Source organism: Dunckerocampus dactyliophorus, chromosome 18 (genome assembly GCF_027744805.1).
Source record: "Dunckerocampus dactyliophorus isolate RoL2022-P2 chromosome 18, RoL_Ddac_1.1, whole genome shotgun sequence".
NCBI lineage: Eukaryota > Metazoa > Chordata > Actinopteri > Syngnathiformes > Syngnathidae > Dunckerocampus > Dunckerocampus dactyliophorus.
Window position 1 is genome coordinate 3,348,150 of NC_072836.1, and position 12,213 is coordinate 3,360,362.

Sequence of the window (12,213 nt, forward strand, 5' to 3'; positions counted from 1 at the left end):
AAGCACGCCATACATGTTGCATTGAATGAACACACACATTTACAGCTCTTTTTGTGCGGTTTGCATACCTTTGTGTGCAATTTGGCCAGTTGCTTCTCATCCAGGTTGGTCTGCTTGTACACTCGTGTCTTGTATCGAAACTGAAGCAGACGGAAAGAATTCCAATTTAAGTCCACCACAGACAGCTTTGAGCCTAAATGCACATTTATTTTGAAGGGAAGCTCTACATGAGGGCTGTCCAAAGTAAACTCCAACTCGACATATACTACAGATAGGACTGTTTACAACTTTACCACCCCAAATTTAGTTTAAAAGCACTATTTATATGTAGTATGTGTGTGCACCTCCAAATATGGCACTCCTTTCTCAAAGGACTGGGGGTACTCTTTGAGCAGTCTCTCCTCCTCCAGAAATTTGGCATCGTGGCCATCGGTGGCGGGCTGAAAGAGGCCGTAGTTGAGGACGTCTCGCAGGGATTCAGTCAGCGAGCACAAGACCTGCTGCTTGGCCTTCCACACCGTGGCATCCGGGTTGAAGCGCAGACATTTCTAGAGGAAGAACGACAGCACATTTCAGTGGCTAAAGCACATTTTAAGTTGCCATCTGGTACAGTGAACCTTCCGGCCAGCAGGGGGAGACAGTGTCAGGGTAAAACAGGTGATTCCCAGAAGGTGCACACAGAATATGAATGGCGGTACAGTGCAGCTTCAAGTGCGTCCACACACACACACACACACACACACACACACACACACACACACACACACACACGCAAAAGAGGCTCTGTCAGCAAAGTGAAGTCACAACACAAACGAGTGAAGGGCGTTTGTTGTCATGACAACGTGCCGCAGCCACCACAGTCGGCCCTCGCAGAGGTCAGCTGAGGGCAAGCGCTGCTGCACTGCTGCATGTCGGCCGACACATTGTTATACCTTAGCTCATTGTCACAGAATGTCAAACACACACACACACACACACACACACACACACACACACACAAGGCCAGCATCACATTCACGCTTCGTGTTTTATTCACTGTCGCACAGCCAGTACGGTTACCAAGGCAACCGGTTCATTAGCGGAGCAAGTTGCTTGTTGCCATGGAGACATCCCTGTGTTCCAGAGGAGATGGGGGTACTTCTCGCGTGTGTGTGTGTGTGTGTGTGTGTGTGTGCGTGCGCGCACAGCTGAAGGGGGCGGGGTTACAATGGGGAGCTTAGTTTGATTGCATTGCTTTTGGACACGCACACGCACATGTTTACAATGGGTGGGTGCATAGCAAGAAGAGAAGGATTCTGCTTTTCCAGGCGAGTTCACGTCTTCCAAAACGCTGACAATCAGGATTGGTAGACGCTTGCTAGTCTATTGAGTGGCATTCTCTCCAGAAATTAAAACTGTTCCTCCAGTGTCAAACTGGTCAGCCAATTAAGGCTCATCACACATCTTCTTGCTCAAGATTTCCCCATGCGGACAGGTTTGGTCGTACTCAAAGAGCAGCAGACTAAGTGGTCACAGTCTAGGATTGCACTGGAATTTACAGTACCAACGCTAAAAACACTGGGATAGGCGTATGCATACCTGTCAACATTTGCATTGTAAAATAAGGAAAATGTTCCGGAAATATAACAGGAAAAAAAGGTAAATTCTGATGTTACCTTAATACATTCATGAACTATTTCACTGTGCGCGTCGGGCCACAGCAGCCCCCCTGCTCGCGATATGTGCTTTCATTTGGGAATGTCCAAAGAGACCAGAAAAAGTGCCTAGATTTGACACAAGTCCCTTTTTTGAAAAACAAAATGTAGGGAGGAGTGAAGCCGCCTCCCCGCCCCACGCAAAAATCTGGTCAAACAGCCCCATTCGATGGTGCTGTTTTGTGCAATTAAAATGAATGTTTGTGCTGCTTTTGTTTTTGAGTTATTAGTTTATTTTATAGGTCAATCAAAGTTCACCCAGCCCCCCCAATTTGCTCCAAATTAAACCAAAATAGTCCCATTCGTTTGTGCTGTTTTGTGCAATTAAAGGAACATTTGTGCTGCTTTCATGAGTTATTACAGTTTCTTTTATAGGTGACTCAAAGTTCACCCAGCCCCCCCAACTACCCCCCATTTGCTCCAGATTAAACCAAAATAGTCCCATTCGTTTGTGCTGTTTTGTGCAATTAAAATGACCATTTGTGCCGTCATACTTTTTGCGTTGTTAAGATTATATCTGCTGATGACATCATCAGCCCCCCGAAACTAAAATAGTCTCATTCTTTTCATTTGTGCTCTTTTGTGCAAATAAAATGATCGTTTGTGTGTATGGTTTAAACAATATGACAAGAGTGCTCCGACGATGACATCACATCCTACTGTAAGCCCCGGAAATGGTCTTGTTATTGCTGCGGCTCGTCCGACTTTATAAACGTATTTTTCAGACTGTGCTGGACTGTGCTGTGACAGGTGTTCCATTCAAGTATCAGCATACATATGTAGCATGAAGGCCTTCCGCCTTGCTCTTGTTTTTTCGCCGTTATGCTTACTAAAAATTCCGTCTTAAAAGTGTGATCTCACTTTCCCACTCTCGTACGCCCACTGTCTCCATCCTCCCTGTTCCTCATCTTCATCTGCCCGTCATCTCTGTCTGATTCTCTCGCTCAAAACTTGGGAAGGGAAAGAAAGGGCCACTCCTGGCTACGTTTGTGTGGCCTTTTGTGTGCAGGGTGAGCATTCCTGGGGGCTTGAAGCCTTTAATGAGCTCTGTGGGGAAATAACCACGCCATCGCCAGTGCCAGCAACACACACACACACACACACACACACAAACAGCCATGTCACCATTTAAGTCAAGCTTTCTTCCTCTGCATGGCTCACTGTCTGAATTAGCGCAGCCCGCTTTCCTCACAACAGCGCATCAGAGGAGCAATTTCATTTCTTAGCAGCCTTCTTCTGCCAGCCAGTTGTCGCCATTGTGCCTCTCTCCTTCCTGCCACTCATTATCTCAGCCCTTCAGAAACACACAACCCCTCCACCGCTGCAAAGAATCACAACTCACGCTTAGGAACTCACCTCAATACAGGGACAAAAGTACTGGGACACATCTGAGCTTCCACTATATGTGGGAACACTTTGGAGAAGCCCCTTTTCTTTTCCCTGTGCAAACAGCAAGGTCCATAAAGGCAGGCTAGGAAGAGTTTGGACCTCTGACCTCACAAATGGACTAGAATTCCCACAGAAACGCTCCAAAATCTTCCTGGAAGAAAGGAAGCTCAGTGTTTCCCACACATTCATTTGGCTAGGAGTGCCCCAATATTTCACTTTTTCACTTCCAATACGATACCAAGGAATACCATCCGATGCTGATATTGATCCAATACCAACACAAATCATAGGTACCATAAATTCTGGTGTATAAGTCGCACCCACTAAATTTAGCAGGAAAAACAGATTTGCTCTTATATAAGCCACACCGGTGTATAAGGCTCACATGTCCACGTCATAAAATGACATTGAGGTGCAAAGTACGTGACGACAAGACAGGAGCCAATCATAAGCTATGAAAAAACTAACAATGAGCTTGCCAAGCCATTGGAAATTGCTAGAAGTCATTACTCAATGTAACAGTCTGACTCACGGTTTCATGTTACAAACTCATCACACAGCAACTTAACACTGAAAGGGCACCTAGGAAATATACATTAGAAGTACCAGCATGAGTTTAAAATAACAAACAGCAGCTATTTTAACATCTACCCATAATGCATAACTGCCAGAAGAGCAGTTCCTTGGAGGACAAGAAACATAACAATTGGTGGCTGGTGCTGCAATGTTGCCTCTGTCCACCAGAGGGAGGCAGAGGACCCGGAGCCCAGACCGCAGAGGGAGTTTGACGTCCTTACAGTGCCCCAATTGCTCAGACGTACTTTTCAAACTCATATAGCTCGTGATTGGCTCCTGCCAAAGAAAGAGCCGCCGTTTCCTCACTGACTCGTGAGCGGCACTGTAGTTAAACAATTAGTAGTTCTGAAGTCAAGGAGATGTCACAAGATTAGAAGTTAGCCGCACCGCTGTATAAGCCGCAGGGCTTGAAGTTTAAGAAAAAAGTAGAGGCTGATACACCAGATTGATGGTACTTTTATTTTTTAGTGTGGAATGTTATGAAAGAACAAATTTTGGAGGGTGGAATGTTAGGAAAGGCTTGATCAAGTGATATTACTCAGAGAACAGTAGTCCACAACAGTTGATATGAGGAAAAACTCACCTATTTACTGCTTTAAGCATGTGGGGTATAGATTTATCGTTCAGAGAAAAACTCGTGGGCACTCGGCCTGGGACGATAAGGTTAATGAATCACACAACAAATGAAAATGGACATGATAATCTTGCCGGCCTCAATACATTGCCATGTGCAGGCGTGTCTGTTTTCCCGTCTCCCTTCTTCACTGTGCATTGGTTTCAGCACCTGGGCACGGTTGTTCATAGAACAACGGCATGAACGGAGTGAGCCCTTTTGTCAGCCATACAGTCTCTTTGTCTCGGTGGGTGGAGGCGGGGTCGCTAGCATAAACACAGAGTGCATCATAGTAGAATTTAATTGATTGTAATATACCGTCATTTGTCTATACCTCTTCATTGTATTTTTCTTAAAAGTAATGTGACAATCTCGTCTTATCTCGTTCTCGTAGTATAGTCTCGTCTCATGAACTTTCTCGTGACACCCCTATTCATTTGTATTTCTCAACCTATTTGTTTTGCTTTTCATGTTTTTGTTCACTTTTTGTCTCCCACTGAGTCCATAAAAATGGCAGATTGTGCAAATTAGAGGATGATGTCATCAACCCACGGCCACACATGGATTGCAGTCCTGTGGGAAACGCTGAAGCTGTTACAGCGGCAAGGGTAAATGCTCCACGCTTCTATCGCAGTACTTTGGCATCCCTGCATGTGAGTGATGCCTCCTCTCTGGAATCTTCCTGCCCGCCTGGATCCATGCGGGCTGGTGTCGCTCCCTCGTCTCATTACGACACAATTAACGAGCGCATTTGGAGTTTATTGAGGGTGAATTAGCTGACATGTGGAACAAGCCTGACGCGCTGCTAGGGACGTTGCGATGGGAGAGTGAAGGCAAGGAAGGCAGCGAATGTTATCAGGGAGTCAAATGGAGTGAGACAAAGTGGGTCTTAACACTGAAAATAAAAACATTTGCTTCCAACATAAACAAGAAGGAGCTCAGGTGTCTCAAGGGATTTTATTCCAAGTGATATTATTAGCCAACATATTTACGACGCTTACTTAATTGGATAAAAAATGAGGTCAAGTTGAAGCAAAATGACATAAAACACTCCTTTTATTACAGCGTTTAGGACTGCCAGCTCCCTGCGGATTTATGTGGACCCCAGCGTCCTCTTCCATCTACGACGTCTCTCATCACGCCAGGTACCTTCTGCCAACCTCACTTCACCTCCGTCCATCTCCATTTCCCTCCACCTCTGTTCATTGCGCCTCTAATGAACCAAGCTCCCATCTTTTTTATGTTTTCCTGAAACTCCCCTCTCAGGTTCTGCCCACGGAGTCGGCCTGTTCTCGTTTATCCGTCCCGTGGCTGTTAAAATTGGATGCCCATTTGTCAGAATAAACAAGCAAGTATGAATCATTCACGGCGGCATTTAAAAATACTGAAAACACAGCGGATCAATAATACATCACATGGCAGCAAGAGGGAGGAAGAGGAGGCATTTATAGCAACGCTGCGACGGCGACGCGGTGAATGCATCACGACGGGACCACTCAGAGATGAGCGCCAACAGGTTGTCTTAGTCACCGTTGACCCGAGCACATCAGTAAATAAATGGCACAAGTTTCGTTCATGTCTGTGTCAAAAGGTTTCAAGCCCGGGGTGCGATTGGTGATGTCTAATGGGTCAGTTGGGGTCAGCGTCAGAGTGCTGTGTCTCATTGGTGCACTTGCATACTTACACTTAGTCTTTTGAGTGTATAAAAATTCAGTACGGATGTTGCACTCAAACTGGTGAATGCACAGGGATGGACACTTACCACCCTCAATCGTCACCATCTGGCTAATGTAGCAGAAGGGGAGGGCCTACCAAACCTTTCCAAACTTAAAATAATACCAGGATATTAAGTTTTTAATCATTTGACAGCCCTAAAAGAACATGAACGAGGCAACAAATATGTTTTAAACTACAAATGAACTTTCTTGCATCGCTTTTTTTTTTTTAAGGTCACAAACAAGACGGAGCCACCTGTGAGGGCTTTAAAAGGAAAACTGCACTGTGTTGGTGACGATGATGATGATCGACAAACTTCCCAATTTTGTCCATCATCCACATTCCTTATGTGAACATAAGGAACATAAGGCCATAGCAGCACCCGCTGCTCGTTGAGAAGAGCAATATGTGCTTTCACATCAGTCTCTGTTAGAAACCCCACAAAGATGTCACGCTTTGTTCAATGGGTCCTCGAACGCACCGCCGTTACGTGCTATGACATGCAAAAGTGAAACCTAAGCTACGAGAAGAAGATACACAAAAGCACACTATAGCCTCTTTCCGTTTTCCTTCCTGTGCCTCCTTTCTATCTCCTCGTTTCTTCCGTGTCAAACGTCCGCGCGTCCATCAAACACTGGTGCAATGGGACACACTGCTGCCACGTTGGGCCGCATCACAGTGATGGAGCGTGATGCCGGCTGGTTCAATCACGATTACGGCCTCTTTAAAGCAGTCACACCTGAAAGGGCTTTTCACGGCGTGCTTTATCGCCACGTTTAGGGCCTCTTTGGCGCCGCGGAGCCAGAGGCGTCACTTCCCGCTTTCTGCCTCCCATTCTCTGCCTCTCCAAATCCTTTCCCGCTTGGAGGGCTTTTAAACTCTCGCTCTTGGACGTGGCCATTGTGATGGCTCTCCAAAGCTTTTTGTCTCTGCGGAGCGAGGTCACCTTGAACACGCACTCGCTTGCTCTTCACTTTGCTCAGCTGCTGAGCTGTGCAGCGTGTCTTCAGCTCTTTAGCGCAGTTTGACTTCACGGACTGAAGCCACGGCAGCCGAGGAAACATCTCATCTCCACAGGGGGTCAACAAGCATTTTCAATCATTGTTCTTTCGACTCACCGGAACATTCAGTTTCTTATCAGATCATTCCATGCGTGACTACGACAGCGCAGGAGTCTGGTGACATACACTCGTCTGACAATTCTTCCAACACAACAGGGCTGGAGAAGGGTGTGTCCCGGCTTTGCAGGACCTCTATTAAGGCTCTGATACCATCTCCCAAGGCAGACTTATGCTTTTTCTATTGAACAAGGGGCAAAAATGGCAGACCGTGTACATTTTTTTTTTTTTGTCTTTTGCCACAGTGAGTCAATCGTATATTTGATCTGGCTTAGTTTTTACACCGGATGCCCTCCCTGACGCAACCCTCTCATTTATCGGGGTTTGGGACCAGCACTGGACATCTCCCATGGATGGGTGTTGGGGCCCAGGCCAAGAATCGAACCAGCACCCAAGGCAGCAGCGTGTACCAGAATGGAGAATAACACATATATGATTCCTTCCTGTTAAGTTTTCTTCATGTTGGTTGCTAAACTGTGGCCATTTGTTGCCATGGTTTCCAGAAGGGAAGTTGGAGGAGTTCAGCGTCCACTCACCGTTTGTTTGATGTCCGGAATGCCGATGCGGAACACCATCATGGCGATGTGGGCGTCCTCAGGCGGTACCGAGCTGGAAGTGCGCTCCTTCAGCCTCCTCTGCTGCTGCTGCTGCTGCTGCTGACTGGTCGGCTGTTGGTGTGCGCCGCCAGGATTGGACGAGTAGGGGTTGGCTGCATGTCCCGGGTTTCCGGGTCGGACCTGTCTGTCCCCGGCGGTTCGCCCGGCCACTTTGACCGACTGCCTCTGCCCCTCGATCCTGCCCCCCCGCGAAGGACCTCCTCGGCGGACATCCTCCACCATTTCCTCCTCCTCGTCTTCCTCCTCCCCCTCCAGCTCGCCGTTCTCCTCCTCGCCGTCCTCATCGCGCTCGTCTTCCTCCATTTCCTCCTCCTCTTCTTCTTCCTCCTCTTCCTCGTCCTCAGCCCCTGGATACAGATGTCGGTTGTTTCCCAGCATCCTTTGGTGCTCCTCGTCGCTGGACAGGGGGCTGAAGGGCATCGTCATGGTGATAGGGAGGGCGGCGCCACGAGCAACACCATCATTCTCGGAGTGATGCTGAAATGGAAGGACAGGTTATTAGAAATGTGGAGACCAAACCCAAAGAAGAATTTATGGCACCCTTCACAGTGGAGTGATACGGTACCTAAAGGGCGGAGCTAGACACAGTGCAGTGTGTTGATTGGTGGACAGTGAATGGTCATTTCCAGAATGGCTGCTAGAGTAGCTATCTCCAAGTCTGCAGCCATTTCCCCAACTAACAAACAATACAACCAGGAATCAATCATCCTCTCCACCATGATGAACCATGGCAACATCAGAGAGCAAGATATCGTCAAACAGGTGATGACAATCTCTCTCTCTCTCTTTTTCTTTTTTTTTTTACAACTCTTTTCCTTTCTATCCACCCTCCTTGGAGACTCGTTTCCGTTTCAGGTCAAATCGTTAACATTACCGTCTGCTCAGCATCTTAAAAGCACATTAACCTCACTGGACCTTCATCTTATCATGCAATCAGTCGTTAGTGTCACGACTGTTAGCATAAGGCAGGATAATTTTCATTACAGAGTCATTTTCTATGTAGAAGCTCGATTGGACGAAAGCACGGTGAGTTTAACTAGGCAGATTCAGTTTAAATCAGCAGATTAGGTAATTAACGAGCTGGTAAAAGACAGTGAAACCTCAGTAACCTGCAGTTTGGTCACAAAAACAGATCTGTGTCTTAAAAGCTTCATTTGAAAGAGTTTAATTCAATAGCAAACATCATGCTGGTGCCACTTCACAGTTAGATCAATTAAGCCTGACAGGGATGTTCAGCTCCACATAGTTATAATTTAATTTAAAAAATACATATTTGTAATTTAATGAGCATTTAGAAGTGGTGTGTCTGATTACCTCTGACAGCTGGAGTCAGTCATCTTCTCTGCTGTCCTTATAAATCAGTCATTTTTTGCTTCGCTCATTTCATTTGATTGCTCTGTCCTGGCTTCTGCTTTCCGCTGCTTCCTGGCTTTCATCCAATCAGATTTCAGCCTTGTGTTGCCAGGTAAGAAATCTGATTGTCACATTTACATTACCTTCAAAGTTAAATTTAAGAGCGACGCAATAGTAAATCGACAGATCATTTAACCAATCGGAGCCATTGACAATGGACGTAGTGGAAAGCCCTGACGTCAGTACCGTTCTATCATTTGATTGGATGTTCAAAGCTCGCCCACTTGTCATTAGGTAGGTAGTCTAGTTAAGGTAATTGTATAGCTTTTATTTTCTGGTTTTAATCAATTTAGTCCCCAAAATTTGCAAAAATGACAAAAATATGAATAGCATTGCTGTTTCTGTTGTAAATGTAACTGCAGTCTTTTAACTAGGCTTTCATTGCTTTAGTATTTGTAGCTATTGTGATGACTGCTGCAAATTGGGAGTGGGCAACTCGATCCATATATCGATAAATCGATACTAAGGGTAATATCAGTATGACGTTTTCTGTGTTCATGGTCAAATACTTGGGTGGTTTGTTGTTCATATTGTAACAGGGCGGTCCAAGAGAGGGTGTCCAATTACATACATTAACACAGGAAAGTCTGGCAAATCAATACAAAATAGTTGAATATTTGACAAAACATACAGCAATTTTATTTACTGAAACGTTTTTAAAAAGACATTACACTAAACACCACTACGCTCTAGTTAGCAAACTCAAAACACAGCAAACCAAAAGTAACGGCAGTTTTACAGCAGTGCCAAACTGGCCGTGGCTACGGAAGACATACACCAATTTAATCTAGCGCTAACATGAGCATTCAGTGAGGAAGATGAGACAAACAAACAGACTAGTAAGCAAAAATGGATAACCTACGAGGGAGCATAAAGCACAGCGAGACATAAGGCAGCAGCGGCCACTGAAAAACAAGATGTAAACTTTCATTGCATTCCTCCACGGCTCAAACGGGGCAACAGAAGAGGCACGTTGCAGGTGCCGGTGACACACCAAACAGAGTGAACAATCGACTTACTTAAAAACACTTAAAAAGCAAGCTAATTAGTGCAGCTGTGCACCATGGCTGTTAGTGATGCGTTCAAGGCAGCGCTGACTGTGGGACTATTGCCCTCCAATTTAGACAGTGAAATAAACCACCCCATTACAATATTTCTACAGAGCAAATTTGCTCAAACAGATGTACTTAATGCAAAATACTAATTGTATTATTTAGTTGATATTGTAAGTTTGTTCATATTTTTTGTCCAGTGTTTTATTGTGATTGTAATTGGGATCAACAAATTAAGGGCAAAAATCACCAAATCAATCAATGATCTTGAAAAATTTCAAGTAAAAAGTATCAATAGCAGCAATAGTAGCAACTGTATTAGCTTGGTATCGAATTAAGATCAATATTTGCAGTATTGCCCAAGCCTACGGCAAAGTACAAGCACAATAATAAAGGTATTGTTGCATTTTTGTCCTGGATCTCGTTAGATGGTGTCCCTGATAAAGTGGTGATTAAACAGGCACAATAGGGTAAGTTTGTTACAGTTTTGACCCACTAAGCTGTCAATCAATCACTTAGTTGCTTCAGTGACGCCATCTTCAGCCTGATCCACCACCAGTATGACATTTAACCTTTTTTTCCATCACACACACACTCCTTCATGTTGCACTCCCTAGGCTCCGCCCTCCTGTCTATCTAGGACATGGCGGTTGTATAGATAGACGCTCTCTGTGTCTCGGTCCCCAGGACATTTGACTGGGAAACTTCCAAAGAACAGATCGCCCCACTTTCCCGCCACTAAAAGTGGAGCGGCCAAGTTCCCTCCTTCCTTTTTTGACATCGCCACACAAAAGCGGCGCTCTCGTCCGACAACGCCTGCTTGTGTGCTTGCGCCGGCAAGACCCGCTTTGCTCACGCGGGACGTCCAGGGCGGACGGACTACAGGGATGACCTCTTAGTCCTTCAGGAGACGTGTTAGGTCATGTGATGGTACATGAGGGACTGCAGAGACCGAAAAGAGCTTGGGGAGGAGTCATGCACGTGTTCCTTTTACGCACGTTGTGATGTAACAGCCTCTAGGGGGAGCATGAAAGGGGCGGAGTTAGCAGCGGCGTCCCAGGACACCTGAACCAGCTCTTCTTATTTCAAATCATACCGTGGGACCAGTGAATCATAAAGGTGAACCATTCCGTTTAAACAGGAAAGAGATGTAACAAAATAAAAGCACTAAACAGGAAATACTGGCAGAAAAAAAAGAGATAACCCAAATAAGTCAAAATTGTCACGCGGAACATGACAGAATGGTTTCCTTCTTTTTTGATTTTGGCTATGGCGACAACCACTTGTGTCGATGTCATTCAGCCAGTCCAAGGGGCGTCAACATAAACAGGTTCCACCGTAATCGACTTAGCTGAGGGCTGAGGATTGGTGTCCCAGAACCTTCCATCAGTGGGCCCTGACTCATCCAAACCACCCCCACTCCTCTCGCCCACAGGACGTCAGCAGCAGAAACATCATGCCCCCCCACACACCCCACCCCAGGCCCCCAGGCTGAGACAATAGAGTCTTACAGTAAAGTCCACTGCAGAGGAGTGCAGCTCATCCTGAAGGTTACCAGTGACCCACTGGCCCACTTTCCTGCGGCGTAATAATAAAAACCTCACATCTAACAAAACGTTTTCTCATTTTCCAGTGCAAGTACATTTTGGAATTCATGGACGTCATAAATGTAAGTTGGCAGCATCTCACTTGCACTCTGTTAACGGACTCTCCAGGTCACCCGCTGCAGTCGCAGCTTTATTATTACGACGGCCCTCAAGACAAAGGTTCCCCATCGATTAACCTCGGGTCGGATCCTTCGCCAGGGCCTGTCACATCCAGTACACGCCGGCCAGGTACACACGCGCCATTATTCATCAAGCCTTGTGTGAGACACTACTCATATGATATCATAATAGTCTGTTAGCTGGTGTCAGCTAGTAGTCGTTGCTGATACTGTGAGTTAGTTTAATGCAGTACTTCTCAAATAGTGGGGCGGGCCCCCCTGTGGGGAACGGTGAACTGTCAGGGGGCGTGAGAGGCAGG

The 12,213-nt window shown here is 46.0% G+C and overlaps 1 protein-coding gene across 5 annotated transcripts in view; it reads right to left on the reverse strand.

The window, feature by feature from the left end:
• The window catches only part of shank1 (SH3 and multiple ankyrin repeat domains 1), a 60,171-nt gene that overhangs the window by 34,705 nt on the left and 13,253 nt on the right, over window positions 1-12,213 (reverse strand). For 4 of the 5 annotated variants that reach the window (XM_054760762.1, XM_054760761.1, XM_054760763.1 and 1 more), the window contains exons 2-4: window positions 7,643-8,200; window positions 345-548; window positions 69-140 (exon numbers count right to left, since the gene is read on the reverse strand). In XM_054760762.1, coding sequence (XP_054616737.1) covers window positions 69-140; window positions 345-548; window positions 7,643-8,149 — 783 coding nt within the window. In that variant the 5' untranslated portion in view covers window positions 8,150-8,200. Of the gene's footprint in view, window positions 1-68; window positions 141-344; window positions 549-7,642; window positions 8,201-9,037; window positions 10,128-12,213 lie in introns of those variants that run through there. The other variant, XM_054760760.1, reaches the window with a different exon arrangement.